At 39.3% G+C, this 19,917-nt stretch overlaps 1 protein-coding gene across 3 annotated transcripts in view; it reads left to right on the top strand.

Moving 5' to 3' along the window:
- LOC110289940 (uncharacterized) overlaps positions 1–19,917 on the top strand; it is a 78,917-nt gene that overhangs the window by 45,362 nt on the left and 13,638 nt on the right. For all 3 annotated transcript variants that reach the window (XM_085835130.1, XM_085835129.1, XM_085835128.1), the window contains exons 8-9: positions 360–408; positions 17,669–17,741. In XM_085835130.1, coding sequence (XP_085691256.1) covers positions 360–408; positions 17,669–17,741 — 122 coding nt within the window. The remainder of the gene's footprint in view (positions 1–359; positions 409–17,668; positions 17,742–19,917) is intronic.

The raw sequence follows: 19,917 nt of genomic DNA, 5'->3' as shown, positions 1-19,917 counted from the left end.
AAGCTTGGTGTTTGATCCAGGATTAGAGAATGGAGAGGGAAGAGCTCATCATTGTAATGTGTTTGATGCTGTCAGATTTGTTTCATCTGTGTGAACCATTGATAGGAATTTTAGCTCATTTCCTCCATAGTAGGCAGTTGTAAATGCAAAGTATTTCCAAGGTGCTGCCAAATATTGTTACAATATGAAACTATAAGTGATACACCATTGAGCAGTTATTAGATCAGGATAGGTGGAAGCAGGAATAGTTAACTAAAGATGGTTTAAACACGTAAGCCAAATTATAGTAACAAAGTAGAGAAGTATAATAAGCTGAAAGATTCATACTTACACACATTGCTGTTCCTTTTGCTCTGAAGGCTTATCAACAAAGCTGATGCTGAAGTGACCTCACCTACGGCAAATGAGGTTCGTAATGTTGGTCCTGGGGAAACATACTCATTGCTGAACTTAGGATTTAATACTCATTTCTTACTTAGGATTTAATAACCATTACTCTCTTTCTCATTTAATTAATTTTTAGAGAATTTCATACAATGAATTTTAATCATATTTATCCCCCACCCCAAACTCTGCTCAGATCTACACCTACTTCTCTACCCATTCATTTGTCATTTTTAATCTTAAAAATTAAATTTATTGATTTATACTGATTGATTGTGTGTATGTGTGTGTGCTCTCATGAGGAGGGCAGAGGATAACTTGCTAGATTCAGTTCTTTCCTTCCATCTTGTAGACCTTAGGCATTAAAAGGAGGCCCATGGATCAAACTCAGATTGTCATGCTTGACAGCAGGTGTGTTTTACCTGTCCAGCTATTCCCATCCTCCATTCCCCTTCCCCTATTCTTATGCCTTGGTTTTTAAACCCATAGAGTCCAGTCTGTGTTGCTCATGTTATCAATATTTTTCTTACAAAAACAATTTATGTAAACCCTGTTCACCTATATGACACAAATTCCAAAATATTCTCATTGGACCCAATGTAACATACATTGGTGTCCTTCTCGACCCCACCTTCTTCATATGAAATTGATGTCATTACAATAGACGTCTTTGAGATTTTCATGACTTATTATACTAAGTTAAGATATTCATGCTGACTGGCATGGTGGTGCACACCTTTAATCCCAGAACTTGGGCGAAAGAGACAGGAAGATCTCTGAGTTTGAGGATAGTCTGGTCAGCAGAGTAAATTCGAAGACAGCCAGGGCTACATAGAGAAACTGTCTTGAAAATACAAAACAAAAAGATGTAAGCACTAATATAAATGTTGGTTTAAAAATCCATCTTAGTTTTGGTAGGAAATTCAGTAGTATAACTTGTAAAGCTAACTCCTTTGTTGAAATGTGTACATGAGCATTTATCTATGAGTGTTTTTTCTCTACTTCTGTGTTTAATATTCAGTCACATGAAGATTAAACATTAAGCTTTATCTAGAGAATGGATATGAGGTTATGCATTGAAATATTCTAATTTTAGCACATTCTCTTCTTGAAGTTTAATTACATTCAAAATCCAAAATTGAGATATCTTATGGAAACTTTATTGATATCAATTTTATCAGAAATCTCTCTGAGACACTTCCATAGACATGTGTTGATGATTTATTTGAGGTTGAAGATCATAAAAGTAAATATATACTAAATAAACAAGTGGAAGGTAAATGTTGCATTCTCTTTAGAAAGTCTTTGTTCCCTCATTTTTATTAGTTCTTTGAGAATCTTGAATAATGTATTTGATCATTTTTACTTGCTCACCTAATTCATCTCAGTTCCATCTCCACGTTACTAACTATCCAACTTCAGGTCCTCTAAAAACAAACAAACAAACAAACAAACAAACAAACAAACAAACAAACAAACCAACCTAAAGAAAAACCTCATCAAGTACAGTTGATGCTGCCCATATACTCTGGGATGTGGCCTTTTACTGGAGCATGGTTTCCCACCCTGGACTTTACTTCTGCTCTCAGAACTTATGCCTATAGCTTTTTAGCCATGGATAGGACTTTATGCTGACTTTCCCTCAACGTGCTGGGACATTTTGTGGCTTGAGGTTGTTCAGGCTTATGTATGCTGTTTCAACTACTGTAAGTACATACGTTCAACTGCTCTGCTGTGTCTGAAAAACAGTTTCCTTGTAATCATCCATCACTTGTTGCTCTTACAATCTTTCTGCCACTTCCTCCACAAAGATCCCTGAGACTGAGGGGGAACCTATGATATAGAAGTCCTGGTTAGGCCTGATGATTCTGCCATCTTGTATTCTCTGGACCTTGGCCAGCTGTAGGTCTCTGTATTAATTACTATCTACAGCAAAAGAACCTTTTTTTGTTGAGCACCAAGAGATGCACTTTGGTGGGTAGAATATGCTTGGCCCACAGAAGTGACACTCTTAGGAGGTGTGGCCTTGTTGGAATAAGTTCGGCCTTGTTGGAGGAAGTGTGCCACTGTGTAGGCCAGCTTTAAGGGCTCCTAATGCTTAAGCTCTGCCCAGTGCAGAAGAGAGAGCTTCCTCCTGGCTGCCTGCAGAGGCCAGTCTCCTCCTAGCTGCCTTTGGATCTAGATGTAGAACTTGCAATTCCTTCACCAGCACCATGCCAGCCTGGACACCGCCATGCTTCTTGCCATGATTACAGTGGGCTGAACCTCTGAAACTGTAAGCCAGCCCCAATTAAATGTTGTCCTTTATAAGTGTTTCCTTACAGCAATGGAAACCCTAACTAAGACATGCATTAATCTATGTGTATAATGATAAATCTTTAGCCATTAGTTTAATACTCTACCAATTTAGCAGAAAAAGACTATTAGATGATTCTCTGTGACCAATTTAGTCATAGGTTCTTGGCCAAATGTTGGTACCAGGTAGTGGTGGGCCAATTCAATCATCCCATGATTGATTCCTTCTATATTTTTTATGCCACTAGTATACCAGAGGGCATGTCTTGCCAGGTTGGTTATGTTGTAGTGTTCACGTCTGGGTAAGATTAGTGATTATTTTTTCCTCTGGTAACTTATGCACTATGAAAGTTCGGTAGTAGGAATGTAGCATCCAGGTGAATGCCAGCTGATTTCTTTACATTCTATCACCAGAGTATTTGGTGTCTTCTTCAATACAGTCTTATCACTAAGTACTAGAGGGAAACCATGAGTATTGGCTATAGCCTGTAGTATTTGAGGTCTGTGGCACCACATTGGCCAACAACCCAAAAAGGAGTAACCTATTTCTATCACTGAGATTTTTTTATTAGCTAGCTTGTGGTATCTGGGAGGGTATTGTTGGCCTATTGTTGGGTAACTTCATTTAACATTTTACATTGTATATATTTTAGGAGTCTTCTATAGTAGGTTTTCATGACTTTCTCAAAATTTTACTTACCCTACCAACATAATCCCTTGCCATTCTGCCTTTTCCCACGCTAATTTAGTCCTGTTTGCTCCATTATTTCCTTTAACATTCTATACCACTGTGTTCTATCTCCCCTCCCCTGAGGTCCTCCTACATCCATACTTCCTAACTAACTTTCTGACATCTATGAATACTACAAATGGAACATATCTGAAGAGCCAGTGTTAGCATCAACACATGAGAGAAAACATGCAGTATTTGTCTTTCTGGATCTGGGTTACCTCACACAGAATGATTGTTTCCAGCTCCATTCATTTTCCTGTGGATTTCACTTTTTTTTTTTTCAAAACAGTTAAACAATATCTAATTGTTTAAGTGTACCAAATTCTCATTATCCACTCATTAGTTGATAGACATCTTGGGTATTTCTATTTCCTGACTATTGTAAATAGAGCACCAATAAACATGTATAAGCTAGCATCTCTATAGTAGCATAGAAACCTTTAGATCTATGCTCAAGAGTTATACAGCTTCATAATGTTGTAGATCTCTTTCTAGCTCTTTAAAGAACCGCCATAGTGTTTTTTTTTTTTTTTTTTTTTTTTATAGTGGTGGCACCAGTATATCAGCAGTGAAGCTGTGGTTCTCTTTGCCACCTCCACACCAGCATGTGTATCATTTGTTTTTTGGATTTTAGATGTTCTGACCGTGGTAAGATAAAATCATAAAGTAGCTTTCATTTGCATTCCCCTGATAGCTAAGCATATTGGATATTTAAAATATTTTATAGCCATTTTTATTTCATCATTTGAGAACATTTTGTTTAGATTTATGTGTTGGTTTTTGAGTTTTTCCCATTTTTCTTAATGTTTTTATTATTTAAATGCATTTTATATATCAAACATATTAATAGCATTGAGTGTTTTGAGACTCAAATGATACATGAAAATTTGTTCAACTTTTATATTCATATCCTTTCATACCCTAAAAATATAATTAATGAACATTTAATACTATCCATAACTAAGGATCCTATATCTAATGTTGAATACTAAAATGTGTCAAAACATATAAAATATTCTTTGGGAATTAAGCATACTAAAAGAGCATGAAATATTAAAAATAAATCATTAAGAAATATATTCAAAAGTTCTTATATGATATCATCTGACATAGTGAGAGAGTATTTTTTTTAATTAGGTATTTTCTTCATTTATATTTCAAGTCCCCATACCCTCCCCCCCCAACCACCCACTCCCATTTCTTGGTCCTGGTGTTCCCCTGTACTGAGGCATATAAAGTTTGCAAGACCAATGGGACTCTCTTTCCACTGATGGCCTACTAGGCCATCTTCTGATACATTTGCAGCTAGAGACACGAGCTCCGGGGGGTACTGGTTAGTTCATATTGTTGTTCCACCTATAGGGTTGCAGATCCCTTTAGCTCCTTGGGTACTTTCTCTAGCTCCTCGATTGGGGGCCCTGTGATCCATCCAATAGCTGACTGTGAGCATTCACTTCTGTGTTTGCTAGGCCCCGGCATAGTCTCACAAGAGACAGCTATATCAGGGTCCTTTTGAAAGACCCCCGGAGGGCAGACACTCACTCAAGCCTCGGGACAGCCACGCACCCAAGAAGACACTGAGACCGAACTTAAGATGTAGAGAGTAAGATTTAATACAGCAACGACAAGAAAGCACATAAAAAGCACATAAACCAGAGCTCTGGGGTCGAAACTCATACACCCAGCATGGTGTAGAGGAGAATCGACCACCGGCCCAAATTTTCACAGGCTTTTATAGGAGAAAGGCAAGGGGGGAGCAGGGCAGGGAAAGTACAAATTTACGTCACCAAGGGGTTCTGCCAAGGGTTATTTCAAGGGGTTTTCCATAGCCAAGGGGTCGTGTCCTATATTTTGGCAATGTACTTGATTTATCTGAAGTTGGTTCGAACCCTTATCTCAAGTATGTTCCTGGCATAATCCTCAGTTGGGAGGGGTTGGACTGGGTTTGTTCCAGGAGACCCTTATCTAAAAAATGTTCCTGGAACAGTTTTCAATTGGGAGGGGGTCGGACTCTGGGGTGAAGAGTTCAGGAATGTACTCTGGGGTAAAAAGTTCAGGAGTATTCCGGGAACAATCTCTAGATGGGAGGGGTAGGAGGATTCTGAGTTAAAGAGTTCAGGTGTCCAGTAATTTTCCTCTTTCACTTTCAGCAAAATCTTGCTAGTGTATGCAATGGTGTCAGCGTTTGGAGGCTGATAATGGGATGGATCCCTGGATATGGCAGTCTCTAGATGGTCCATCCTTTCGTCTCAGCTCCATACGCTGTCTCTGTAACTCCTTCCATGGGTGTCTAAGAAGGGGCAAAATGTCCACACTTTTGGTCTTCTCTCTTCTTGAGTTTCATGTGTTTCACAAATTGTATCTTATATCTTGGGTATTCTAAGTATCTGGGCTAATATCCACTTATCAGTGAGTACATATCATGTGAGTTCTTTTGTGATTGGGTTACCTTACTCAGGATGATGCCCACCAGGTCCATCTATTTGCCTAAGAATTTCATAAATTCATTCTTTTTAATAGCTGAGTAGTACTCCATTGCGTAAATGTACCACATTTTCTGTATCCATTCCTCTGTTGAGGGGCATCTGGGTTCTTTCCAGCTTCTGGCTATTATAAATAAGGCTGCTATGAACATAGTAGAGCATGTGTCCTTCTTACCAGTTGGAACATCTTCTGGATATATGCCCAGGAGAGGTATTGAGGGATCCTCTGGTAGTACTATGTCAAATTTTCTGAAGAACCACCAGACTGATTTCCAGAGTGGTTGTACAAGCTTGCAATCCCACCAACAATGGAGGAGGGTTCCTCTTTCTGCACATCCTTGCCAGCATCTTCTATCACCTGAATTTTTGATCTTAGCCATTCTGACTGGTGTGAGGTAGAATCTCAGGGTTGTTTTGAGTTGCATTTCCCTGATGATTAAGGATGCTGAACATTTTTTCAGGTGATTCTCAACCATTCGGTATTCCCCAGTTGAGAATTCCTTGTTTAGCTCTCAATCCCATTTTTTAATGGGGTTATTTGGATTTCTGGAGTCCAGCTTCTTGAGCTCTTTGTATATATTGGATATTAGACCCCTATCTGATTTATGATTGGTAAAGATCCTTTCCCAATCTGTTGGTGGCCTTTTTGTCTTATTGACATTGTCTTTTGCCTTACAGAAGCTTTGCAATTTTATGAGGTTCCATTTGTCGATTCTCGATCTTACAGCACAAGCCATTGCTGTTCTATTCAGGAGTTTTTCCCCTATGCCCATATCTTCGAGGTTTCCCCCCACTTTCTCCTCTATAAGTTTCACTGTCTCTGGTTTTATGTGGAGTTCCTTGATCCACTTAGATCTGACCTTAGTGCAAGGTGATAGGAATGGATCACATCGCATTCTTCTGCATGATAACCACCAGTTGTGCCAGCACCATTTGTAGAAAATGCTGTCTTTTTTCCACTGGATGGTTTTAGCTCCCTTGTCAAAGATCAAGTGACCATAGGTGTGTGGGTTCATTTCTGGGTCTTCAGTTCTATTCCATTGGTCCACTTGTCTGCTGCTTTACCAGTACCATGCAGTTTTTATCACAATTGCTCTGTAATACAGCTTTAGGTCAGGCATGGTGATTCCACCAGAGGTTCTTTTATCCTTGAGAAGAGTTTTTGCTATCCTAGTTTTTTTTGTTATTCCAGATGAATTTGCAAATTGCCCTTTCTATTTCGTGGAAGAATTGAGTTGGAATTTTGATGGGGATTGCATTGAATCTGTAGATTGCTTCTGGCAAGATAGCCATTTTTATTATATTGATCCTGCCAATCCATGAGCATGGGAGAAATTTCCATCTTCTGAGATCTTCTTTGATTTCTTTCATCAGAGACTTGAAGTTCTTATCATACAGATTTTTCACTTCCTTAGTTAGAGTCACGACAAGGTATTTTATATTATTCATGACTATTGTGAAGGGTGTTGTTTCCCTAATTTCTTTCTCAGCCTATTCATCCTTTTTGTAGAGAAAGGCCATTGACTTGTTTGAGTTAATTTTATATCCAGCTACTTCACTGAAGTTGTTTATCAGGTTTAGGAATTCTCTGATGGAACTTTTGGGTCACTTATATATACTATCATATCATCTGCAAAGAATAATATTTTGACTTCTTCCTTTCCAATTTGTATCCCCTTGATGTCCTTTGGTTGTCATTGTTCTGGCTAGAACTTCAAGTACTAGATTGAATAAGTAGGGAGAAAGTGGTCAGCCTATTCTAGTCCCTGATTTTAGTGGGATTGATTCCAGCTTCTCACCATTTACTTTGATGTTGGCTACTGGTTTGCTGTATACTGCTTTTTATCATGTTTAGGTATGGGCCTTGAATTCCTGATCTTTCCAAGACTTTTATCATGAATGGGTGTTGGATCTTGTCAAATGCTTTCTCAGCATCTAACGAGATGACCATGTGGTTTTTGTCTTTGAGTTTGTTTATATACTGGATTACGTTGATGGATTTCCGTATATTGAACCATCCCTGCATCCTTGGAATGAAATCTACTTGGTCAGGATGGATGATTGTTTTGATGTGTTCTTGGATTCGGTTAGCAAGAACTTTATTGAGGATTTTTGCATCAATATTCATAAGGGATATTGGTCTGAAGTTTTCTATCTTTGTTGGGTCTTTTTGTGGTTTAGGTATCAGAGTAATTGTGGCTTCATAGAATGAGTTGGGTAGAGTACCTTCTGTTTCTATTTTGTGGAATAGTTTGTGAAGAACTGGGATTAGTACTTCTTTGTAGGTTTGATAGAACTCTGCACTAAACCCATCTGGTCCTGGGCTTTTTTTAGTTGGGAGACTATTAATGACTGCTTCTATTTCTTTGGGGGATATAGGGCTGTTTAGATCATTAACCTGATCTTGATTCAACTTTGGTACCTGGTATCTGTCTAGGAACTTGTCCATTTCATCCAGGTTCTCCAGTTTTGTTGAGTATAGCCTTTGGTAGAAGGATCTGATGGTGTTTTGGATGTCTTCAGGATCTGTTGTTATGTCTCCTTTTTCATTTCTGATTTTGTTAATTAGGATGCTTTCCCTGTGCCCTCTAGTGAGTCTGGCTAAGGGTTTATCTATCTTGTTGATTTTCTCAAAGAACCAGCTCCTTGATTGGTTGATTCTTTGAATAGTTTTTCTTGTTTCCACTTGGTTGATTTCACCCCTGAGTTTGATTATTTCCTGCCGTCTACTCCTCTTGGGTGAATTTGCTTCCTTTTGTTCTAGTGCTTTTAGGTGTGTTGTCAAGCTGCTAATGTGTGCTCTCTCTAGTTTCCTTTTGGAGGCACTCAGAGCTATGAGTTTTCCTCTTAGAAATGCTTTCATTGCGTCCCATAAGTTTGGGTATGTTGTGGCTTCATTTTCATTGAACTCTAAAAAGTCCTTAATTTCTTTCTTTATTCCTTCCTTGACCAAGGTATCATTGAGAAGAGTGTTGTTCAGTTTTCACGTGAAGGTAGGCTTTCTATTATTTATTTTGTTATTGAAGATCAGCCTTAGTCCATGGTGATCTGATAGGATGCATGGGACAATTTCAATATTTTTGTATCTGTTGAGGCCTGTTTTGTGACCAATTATGTGGTCAATTTTGGAGAAGGTACCATGAGGTGCTGAGAAGAAGGTATATCCTTTTGTTTTAGGATAGAATGCTCTGTAGATATCTGCCAGATCCATTTGATTCATAATTTCTCTTAGTTTCTCTGTGTCCCTGTTTAGTTTCTGTTTCCATGATCTGTCCATTGGTGAAAGTGGTGTGTTGAAGTCTCCCACTATTATTGTATGAGGTGCAATGTGTGCTTTGAGATTTACTAAAGTTTCTTTAATGAATGTGGCTGCGTTTGTATTTGGAGCATAGATATTCAGGATTGATAGTTCCTCTTGGAGGATTTTACCTTTGATGAGTATGAAGTGTCCCTCCCTGTCTTTTTTAATGACTTTGGGTTGGAAGTCAATCTTATCAGATATTAGAATGGCTACTCCTGCTTGTTTCTTCATACCATTTGCTTGGAAAATTGTTTTCCAGCCTTTCATTCTGAGGTAGTGTCTATCTTTTTCTCTGAGATGAGTTTCCTGTAAGCAGCAAAATGTTGGGTCTTGTTTGTGTAGCCAGTTTGTTAGTCTATGTCTTTTTATCGGGGAGTTGAGTCCATTGATATTAAGAGATATTAAGGAAAAGTAATTGTTGTTTCCTGTTATTTTTGTTGTTAAAGTTGGCATTCTGTTCTTGTGGCTGTCTTCTTTTAGGTTTGTTGAGGGATTACCTTCTTGTTGTTTCTAGGGCGTGGTTCCTGTCCTTGTATTGGTTTTTTTCTGTTATTATCCTTTGAAGGGCTGGATTCATGGAGAGATAATGTGTGAATTTGGTTTTGTCGTGGAATACTTTGGTTTCTCCATCTATGTTAATTGAGAGTTTGGCTGGGTATAGTAGCCTGGGCTGGAATTTGTGTTCTTTTAGTGTCTGTATAACATCCGTCCAGGATCTTCTGGCTTTCATAGTCTCTGGTGAAAAATCTGGTGTAATTCTGATAGGCTTGCCTTTATATGTTACTTGGCCTTTTTCTCTTACTGCTTTTAGTATTCTATCTTTATTTAGAGCATTTGTTGTTCTGATTATTATGTGTCGGGAGGTATTTCTTTTTTGGTCCAGCCTATTTGGAGTTCTGTAGGCTTCTTGTATGTTCATGGGCATCTCTTTCTTTAGATTTGGGAAGTTTTCCTCTATAATTTTGTTGAAGATGTTTGCTGGTCCTTTGAGTTGAAAATCTTCATTCTCATCCACTCCTATTATCTGTAGGTTTGGTCTTCTCATTGTGTCCTGTATTTCTTGGATGTTTTGAGTTAGGATCTTTTTGCATTTTACATTTTCCTTGATTGTTGTGCAGATGTTCTCTATGGAATCTTCTGCACCTGAGATTCTCTCTTCCATCTCTTGTATTCTGTTGCTGATGCTGGTATCTATGGTTCCAGATTTCTTTCCTAGGGTTTCTATCTCCAGTGTTGCCTCATTTTGGGTTTTCTTTATTGTGTCTACTTCCCTTTTTAGGTCTAGTATGGTTTTGTTCATTTCCATCATCTGTTTGGATGTGTTTTCCTGTTTTTCATTAAGGACTTCTACCTGTTTGATTAGGTTATCCTGTTTTTCTTTAAGGATTTGTAACTCTTTAGCAGTGTTCTCCTGCAATTCTTTAAGGGATTTTTGTGCTTCCTCTTTACTGTCTTCTACCTGTTTACCAGTGTTCCTTTGTATTTCTTTAAGTGTGTTATTAAAGTCCTTCTTGAAGTCCTCTACCATCATCATGAGATATGCTTTTAGATCCGTGTCTAGCTTTTCCGGTGTGTTGGGGTGCCCTGGACTGGGCGAAGTGGGAGTGCTGGGTTCTGATGATGGTGAGTGGTCTTGGTTTCTGTTAGTAAGATTATTACGTTTACCTTTCACCATCTGGTAATCTCTGGGGTTAGTTGTTGTCGTTGTCACTGTTTAAAGATTGGAGCAGAAGCTGTGTTCCACTCACCAGCAGTCTCAAAATCCTGTGGCGGGGGTCGTGGGTAGCTGGCGGTACCCCGGTGCTGGTCCAGCCGGAAGAGGCCTGTGGTCCTACTCAGGCAGGTTTTCTGCTTCCCTAACTAATGCAGTCTCAGGTCCCGCGTGCAATTGGATTGGATCAGAAGCTGTGTTCCACTCTCCAGAAGTGTTAAGATCCTGTGGCGGGTGTTGTGGGTAGCTGGCGAGTGTCAGCCGACCCTGCGCCCTAGCTACCCCAGTGCTTTTCTGACCGGAAGAGGCTTGTGGCCCTACGTAGGTCGGATTTCTGCCTCCCCAACCAAAGCAGTCTCAGGTCCCGCGTGATTGGACTGGAGCAGAAGCTGTGTTCCACTCACCAGCAGTCTCAAAATCCTGTGGCGGGGTCGTGGGTAGCTGGCGGGTGTCAGGCGACCCTGCGCTCTAGCTACCCTGGTGCTGATCCGGCCGGATGAGGCCTGTGGCCCTACTCAGGCCGGTTTCTGCTTCCCTAACTAATGCAGTCTCAGGTCCCGCGCGCCGGGATTCTGTTCTTGTGGCTGTCTTTTTTTAGGTTTGTTGAAGGATTACTTTCTTGCTTTCTCTAGGGCATAGTTTCTGTCCTTGTTTGTTTGTTTGTTTGTTTGTTTTTTTCTTTCTGTTATTATCCCTTGAAGGGCTGGATTCATGGAAAGATATTGTGTGAATTTGGTTTTGTCATGGAATACTTTGGTTTTCCATCTATGGTAATTGAGAGTTTGGCTAGGTATAGTAGCCTGGGCTGGCATTTGTGTTCTCTTAGTGTCTGCATACCATCTGTCCAGGATTTTCTGGCTTTCATAGTCTCTGCTTAAAAGTTTGGTGTAATTCTAATAGGCCTGCCTTGATATGTTACTTGACCTTTTTCCCTTACTGCTTTTAATATTCTATCTTTATTTAGTGCATTCGTTGTTGTGATTATTATGTGTTGGGGGCAATTTCTTTTCTGGTACAGTCTATTTGGAGTTCTGTAGGCTTCTTGTATGTTCAGGGGAGTCTCTTTCTTTAGGTTAGGGAAGTTTTCTTCTATAATTTTGTTGAAGATATTTATAGGCTCTTTAAAATGGGAATCTTTGCTCTCTTCTATACCTATTATCCTTAGGTTTGGTCTTCTCATTGTGTCCTGGATTTTCTGTATGTTTTGAGTTAGGAGCTTTTTTCTTTTGCATTTTTTGACTCTTGTGTCAATGTTTTCTATGGTATCCTCTGCACCTGAGATTCTCTCTTTTATGTCTTGTATTCTATTGTTGATGCTTGCATCTATGACTCCTGATCTCATTCCTAGGTTTTCTCACTCCAGGGTTGTCTCCCTTTGTGATTTCTTTATTGTTTCTATTTTCATTTTTAGATCTTCTTGGTTTTGTTCATTTCCTTCCCCTGTTTGATTGTGTTTTCCTGTAATTCTTTAAGGGAGTTTTGTGTTTTGTCTTTAAGTACTTCTAGCTGTCTACCTATGCTTTCCTGTATTTCTTTAAGGGAGTTATTTATGTCCTTCTTAAAGTCCATCATCATGAGAAGTGATTTTAGATTTGAATCTTGCTTTTCTGGTGTGATGGTATATCCAAGTCTTGCTATGGTGCTGTTGCTTATGCTCTTATGGTTGCCTCATGCCATCCGATTATCTCTAGTTCTTCCTGCCCTTGCTATGTCTGACTGGAGCCTGTCCTTCCTGCGATCTTGACTGAGTCAGAACTCCTCAAAGTTCAGCTGTCTCTGCCATCTTGTGATTCTAGGAATCTGTGATCCTGAGATCCTGGGTGTTTCAGAGCTCCTGGGAGTCAAGCTGCATCTGGGTCCCTGAAATCCTGGTGTGACCAAGCTCCTGTGATCCAGTGATCCTGGGTACGTTAGAGCACCTGGGAGTGCAGCTTCTTCTGGGTGTTGAAGGACTGACTGTGGAATTAGCACCCAAGTTCTGCTCAGGGCACCTCTGATCCTGTCATCCTGGGAGTGTTAGAGAGCCTGGGAGTGGAGCTCCTTCTGGGTTTTGTAGGACAGACTATGGAGTTCTCCCCTGTACTGGCTAGTTTTGTGTCAACTTGACACAGGCTGGAGTTATCACAGAGAAAGGAGCTTCAGTTGGGGAAATGCCTCCATGAGATCCAGCTGTAAGGCATTTTCTCATTAGTGATCAAGGGGGAAAGGCCCCTTGTGGGTGGGACCATCTCTGGGCTGGTAGTTTTGGTTCTATAAGAGAGCAGGCTGAGCAAGCCAGGGGAGGCAAGCCAGTAAAAAATATCCCTCTATGGTGTCTGCATCAGCTCCTGCTTCCTGACCTGCTTGAGTTCCAGTCCTGACTTACTTTGGTGATGAACAGCAATGTGGAGGTGTAAGCTGAATAAGCCCTTTCCTCCCCAATTTGCTTCTTGGTCATGATGTTTTGTCCAGGAATAGAAACTCTGACTAAGACATCCCCCAAGGTCTGTTCAGGGCACTGGCCCAGACCAAAAGGAACCTGTGACACTGGTCAGGCAGAGTTCCTGTGTGCCTGGGTACCACTGGTCCCAGTTATTCCCCAGTTTTGGGGCAGATGTTGTGTCCTCCTCATCTCTGATTATATGATCGAGTTTTTTCCTTGATGCTTAGTTTTGTATATATTTTTAATACTTTATATATTCTATATACTAACCCTCTGTCAGACTTATAATCCGTAAAGGTATTTTCCTGTTCTCTAGGGTACCTCTTCAATCAAATGATGCTGTCTTTGTTGAAGAAAAGATTTTAGTTTCCTAGATTCTTTTTATGTAACTATTGATTTTAATGCTCATGCTATTGCATATTTGGCTAGAAAGTTCTCTCTTAGGCTAATGTGTTTAACTCTATTACCCATTTTCTTTTGTATTAGATTCATGTTGTTGAGTCATATATTGAGGTCCTTGATTTATTTGGAGTTGAGCTTTGTATAGGGTAGGAGGGAAAGTCCTAGTTTCACTGGTGTGCATGTATCTATCTAATTCAACCAGAACCATTTTTTGACAATTCTTTATTTTCTCTAGTGTGTAGTTTGGCTCCTTTGTCAAAAATTAGGTGACTGTATGTGTGTGAACTTATGTTTGGGCCCTCAGTTCCATTCCACTGGCCACTGTGTCTGGTTTTATGACAGTGCTGTGGCAGTAAATCTCTACCCAAATATGACCAGAAATGAAAACACAACTCGGTTAATATGATTATATGCTGTGCACCTAAATTGGGCAGCTCTATCCCTACACTATCATCTTCCACGTCTATGAGACCCCTTAGAACTTGCGGTTTCTCCAGGTCATGTGCTGCTGCTTCACTTTTCTTCCTCCTCCTCTGCATCCTCTCCCTCTTTCATTTTCTCCTTCTCTCTCCCTGCCTTCTGCTCTACCTTCCCTTTATCTGCCTAGTCATCAGCTCTCCTTTATTTTACAAATTAAAGTGGGAAGCAGGTTTACAGGAAATCACCTGAGTGCTGACTCATTCCTTGTTTGTAGCCCCTCACAGGAGAATGGAATTAACATCAAATATAATTAGCCCCAGGGCTATTTACAACACAGTGCCATGATGGTTTTGTTGTTATAGCTCATAGTATAACTTGAAATCTGGATGATGATACCTTCAGTAATTTTTTTTAACTATTCATGGTTATTTTAGATATCCTGGCTTTTTTTTTTTTTGGTGTGTTTTCATTTGAAATTTAAAATTATTTTACAATTTTCATGAAGAATTGTATTGAGGTTTTGATGGGGGATTCCACTGAATTTGATTTGAAAATTTCTTTTATAGGGTAAACATTTTCAAAATATCAATCCTGAAAATTCATGAGCATGAAGAAGAAGATAGTATCTTCTTCACTTTCTCTATTTCCATGTCTAAAGTTTTCAGTGTGGAAAATTTTCACTTCCTTAACTAGATTTATTTCAGGATACTTTATTTATTTATTTATTTATTTATTTATTTATTTATTTATTTATTTGAGGCTATTGTGAATGGAATCATTAGTTCTTTCTTGGTATGATTGTCATTTGTACATTAGAAAGTTTCTGACTTTTGTGTGTTCTACCACTTTGCTGAACCTACTAATCAGCTCTAAGATTTTATTTTTTGGTGGAGTCTATAGGGTACATGTAGATACATTTTTCCAAGAGACAATTTTTTCCTATAAATTTCCTTGAAAGTTTACTATGATTTTTCAAAGCAATACAATATTGGAAATAAAAACCATTATAAAATATAGGATGCAGTAGTTTTTAAAAAACACATAATGTTAGAAGGGAAAAATGGTGGTAGGGATGTGGATGGAATGGGGAACAAATTTCATCAACACACATTATAGTCATATTAAAATTATCAAACAGTTAAACACTTTTCAAAAATAAACCACACTTGGTTAATGTTACAATTATGTTTTCATAGCTATCAATTTTGATATATAACAGGATTATCAATATCAAATTACTTTTCATTTTAATAACTATATTCTATTATTTAATTATACATTATTTCTTAGCTCTGGGTCATACAACTTTTATGATTAGATCATTATGAATCTAAAATGACTAAACCATAAGATAAAGACAACTGTAAGTCTAATATTTCTAGTGCCTATGAAAAAAGGAATACTTTATATACTGTTAAAATGTAGTACCAAGGAAGTGTTTGTGAACCCTAAAAGACCAAACAGGAGCCAATCCAATGTAATTACACCAGGATCTTTTTTTATAAGCTCTAGCTTGAGCTTAACTCATGGCTGACCCACAGGGATGTTCTGACTGTTAGGACAATACTTTCTATTTGTGAGTTTGGCTGTAATGTGTGTGTGCATGTGGGTATAGATCTTCATTTAGATATTTGCACAGATGCCATGCATCATGTGGATATGATAGAAGCTGGAACACAAGGTAATGTGTCTTCCAGGATATCTACCTTAAATTTTGTGTCAGGGTCTTACTCTGAAATTAAAATCCACTGATTCAAGTATGCTGTCTGGCCAGTGAGCTCCAGGAATCTACTCTTATCTGGTATAAGGAATATATAATTATATTGCTACACCTGACCTTTTCCTTAGCTCTGTGAGTCTGAAAACAAGTATGTCAGGCTTGTGTAGCAAGCACTTTACCCACTGCTGTGGTGTAAATATGAGTGGCCCAGGGAATAGGGCACTATTAGGAGGTATGAGCATGTTGAAGGAAGTGTGTCACTGTGGGAGTGGGCTTTGAGAGAGCTTCCTCCAGGCTGCCTGAGGATGTCAGTCTTCTGTTTTGCCTTTGGAACAAGATGTAGAACTCTCAGCTTCTCCAGAACCATGCATGCCTGGATGCTGCCATGCTTCACACCATGATGATAATGGGCTTAACCTCTGAACCTGAAAGCCAGCCCCAATTAAATGTCCACTATAAGAGTTGCTTTGGTTATGGTGTCTCTTTATAGTAATGGAAATTCTGACCAAGACACCCACTAAGCCATCTCCCTACTCCTGTACTTTCTAAACTATGGGACAAACTGAAAAATATAACTATTTATGGCATAATTGTATGAACAATTCTGATGCTTTTCACTAATTCTGTTTAACCCTACCATCAACTTTGATGCTTATTTATACTCAGGACTGTGATTTGCTTCTCTGCCTAGAAATCAAACTTTTATCACACTTTTCTTGGAACAAACATTTTTCTATACACACCTTGTTTATTTAATTATAGTCAGTGGGAACATAATGCTTTAATATTCCCCTCAGCCTATGTGTGTGTTCACATGTGCATGTATGTACTACACTGTGTCATGGAGGTGTTCTGGTTTGAATGAGAATGTCCCCCCTGCCCCAGCCCCCCCAGGGGCTCAGAGGTTAGAATTGTTGGTCTCTAGTTGGGATAGACTATAGATATGTGGTCATGCTTGAGAAACGTTCTCACAGGGTATGGGGTATGGCTTCAAAGCCGAAAAGCCATGTGTCATTTCCAATTTGCTCTCTTTGCCTCCTATTTGTGGTTCAATATATGAGCCTTCAGTTTCTTCCACAGCCGCTGTCTGCTGCTTGCTGCCATGTTTTCCCATCATGACAGACTGTTATCCATCTGTAGTAAAAAGTCCAAGTTAATCTTTCTATAAATTGCCATGGGCATGGCATTTTATTACAACAATAGGAAAAGGCAATGCAAACAGGTCAGAGGACAACCTCATGCATCAGTCCTTGCCTGTCACCTTGTTTCAGGAGACTTCTCTAGTTGTATGCTATTGTATATGCAGGACAAGGAAGCCTACCAGTTTCCAAGGAGTCTACTGTATTTATGTCCTATCCCACAGGAATATGGGAGTGCTGGAATTACAGACATGCAAGCTCAGATATTATATCTGGCTTTAATGTGGGGATTCAAACATAAGTACATGGAAAGCCCTTTACAAACCAAGCTATCTTCTAAACTCAATATATTTGAAATCTTAATAACACTTTATTAAATATACACTCACATTTATATCTATACATTTGTATAATATTGCTGTACATATTAGTAGAATTATGTCCATGAACTTAAGTGATTATTTTGAAAGTTACATATGAGAACTCTGTTTTTTCTTGGTTTTATTATTTGAGTTGTCATATTACCTTTTGCTTTTTAGCAAGGGGTAAGAAATGTCCACACTGGAGGGTAATAAGTTCTAATTTTAATTTTGTATTACTGAGTATTAGTTATTAATTATACAACATTATAAAATATCTTATTTCAAAATATATCCAGAAAGTGATTGAAATGCAAGACCCTTTTACAACCAATGAAGCAAGCATGGAGAAGATACAAACCCGCAGACCAGGTAAATTTAGAAATAAACTCTGAAAATAAGTTGTATAGAATATTGAAGACAAACTATTCTCATCATCTTTAGGACTTATTAGATTTTATGTAAAAGATGCAGGTGGCACTGCCAACATCCATACTACAAAGTAAGTTATATACAAGCATGAGAAAATATTTTTAAATTGTAGTTATTTTCTGCTCATATTTATAATATTCATCCTCCCCTTTTCCTTTCCATCTCCTCTACTGTCTCTGCCCCTTCCTCCTCCCTCTCATCTTTATGCTTTTTCGATAATTATTATTATACACACGCATGCATTCACACATACACAAATATATATTAATGCAACCTGCTCAGCCCATTCAGTGTTACACATATGTATATGTTTTAAGGGATGACCACTTGCTACTAGATAATGGATTATGGGCTAATCTCTGGGGAAGACTGATTCTCTCTCATCAGCCGTTAGTTGCTGGTGGTTCTTCATTTAGGGTGGGGCTTTGTGAGGTTTTGTCCATCCACATTGGCATGTCAGCAGCTTTTGCTTTGTTCATGTCTTATTTAGACAACTATATTGTCAAGTTCCTATGGGTGTACATGTCCTGGTCCTCTGACTTACAACTCTGCAATCCTTTTCCATGATGTTTCTGAGTCTTAGGTACTGTATGTATATTAGTTGTGTCTGGCCATCCCATTGGCAGGTGTTCTCTGTGTTTTGGTCAATTGTGGATTGATGGTCTCCAATAGCTGCAAAAAAGTTTCTTTGATGAGGGGCTGGAACCACACTTAACTGACTATATGAGTAAACATTTAGAATGCTGTTTGGGCTTGGTTAATTTTTGTCAGCTTGGTATAATCAGAGAGGTGGATACCTTGGTTGAGGAAAAGCTTCATAAGACCAGTCTATAGCCAAGCCTGTGGGCCATTTCTTCATTACTGACTGATGTGGGAGGTCCTAACCCATTGTGTTTGATACTACCCTTAGGCAGGTTTTGAATGGTGTAAGAGGGCAGGCTGAGAAAGCCATAGGAAGCAAAGCAGGAAGCAGCATTCCTGTATGGTCTCTGCTTCAGTTCCATTCTTTAGGTTCCTGCCTTGAGTTCCTGACCTAGCTTCCCTCAATGATGGACTATGACCTGAGAGCTGTAATAAACCTTTTCCTCTCAAGTTGCATAGTGTCTTATCACAGCACTTACCTCCCACCCAAGACACAATTAGGACTTATACTGTTAGGAAAGTGGCAGTAGTGGGTTTTCCTGTAGGTCCCATGACTTCACCAGCCAGGAGTGACTAGCCAGGTTCACAGTACCAGGCATGCTTTCCCTCCCATTGAGCAGACCTTAAATCCAATTAGATAGATGTTGGTTAGCTCCAAAATATAAGCACCACTATTTCACCTTTGTGGACATCCTGCTATGCTAATCCCAGCTGGTAGGATTAGTGATTGCATTTTTTCCTTGTCAGCTGGTGTTGTACCCTCTGTTACTGTCAGAGCTATTCTTCATGGAAGAGGCTTATGGGTCAGACCCAACTTGATGACCCAAAGACCTACATCCAAAGTATATGTTATTTCCAGCAGAAGTGACTTACCTTCAAAATCTTGGAGGAAATCAAGGGAAACAATAGCTTATGTTAGTTGGGGATCTCTTGGATTACCCTGCCCAGAAACCCTAAAGCAGATTTCTCATGCATGGTCCTGTAGGTTTTGTTATATGGTGTTTTAAAAATTAGATATTAACTTTACATTTCAAATGTTGTCCCCTTTCCTGGTTTCCCCTCTGAAAACCTCCTATTCCTTCCACCCACCCCCCTGCTCACCATCCCACACACACCTTCTTCCTGGCCCTGGGGTTCCCCTACACTGGGGCATAGAGCCTTCACAGGACCAAGGGCCTCTCTTCCCATGGATGACCAACTAGAACATCCTCTGCTACACATGCAGCTGGAGCCATGAGTCCCATCATGGCACTTTGGTTGATGATTTAGTCCTTGTGAGCTCTGGAGGTACTGGTTAGTTCCTCCTATGGGGCTGCTAACCCCTTCAGCTCCTTGGGTCCTTTCTCTAGCTCCTTTATTGGGGACCTTGTGCTCAGTCCATGGTAGGCTGTAAGAATCCACTTCTGTATTTGTCAGGCACTGGTGGAGCCTCTCCAGAGACAGCTATAACAGGCTGCTGTCAGCAAGCACTTGT

This window comes from Mus caroli, unplaced genomic scaffold (assembly GCF_978045245.1).
Source record: "Mus caroli unplaced genomic scaffold, Mus_caroli_1 scaffold_2, whole genome shotgun sequence".
In the NCBI taxonomy this organism is placed as follows: Eukaryota; Metazoa; Chordata; class Mammalia; order Rodentia; family Muridae; genus Mus; species Mus caroli.
This window is presented reverse-complemented; position numbering and strand designations above follow the sequence as displayed.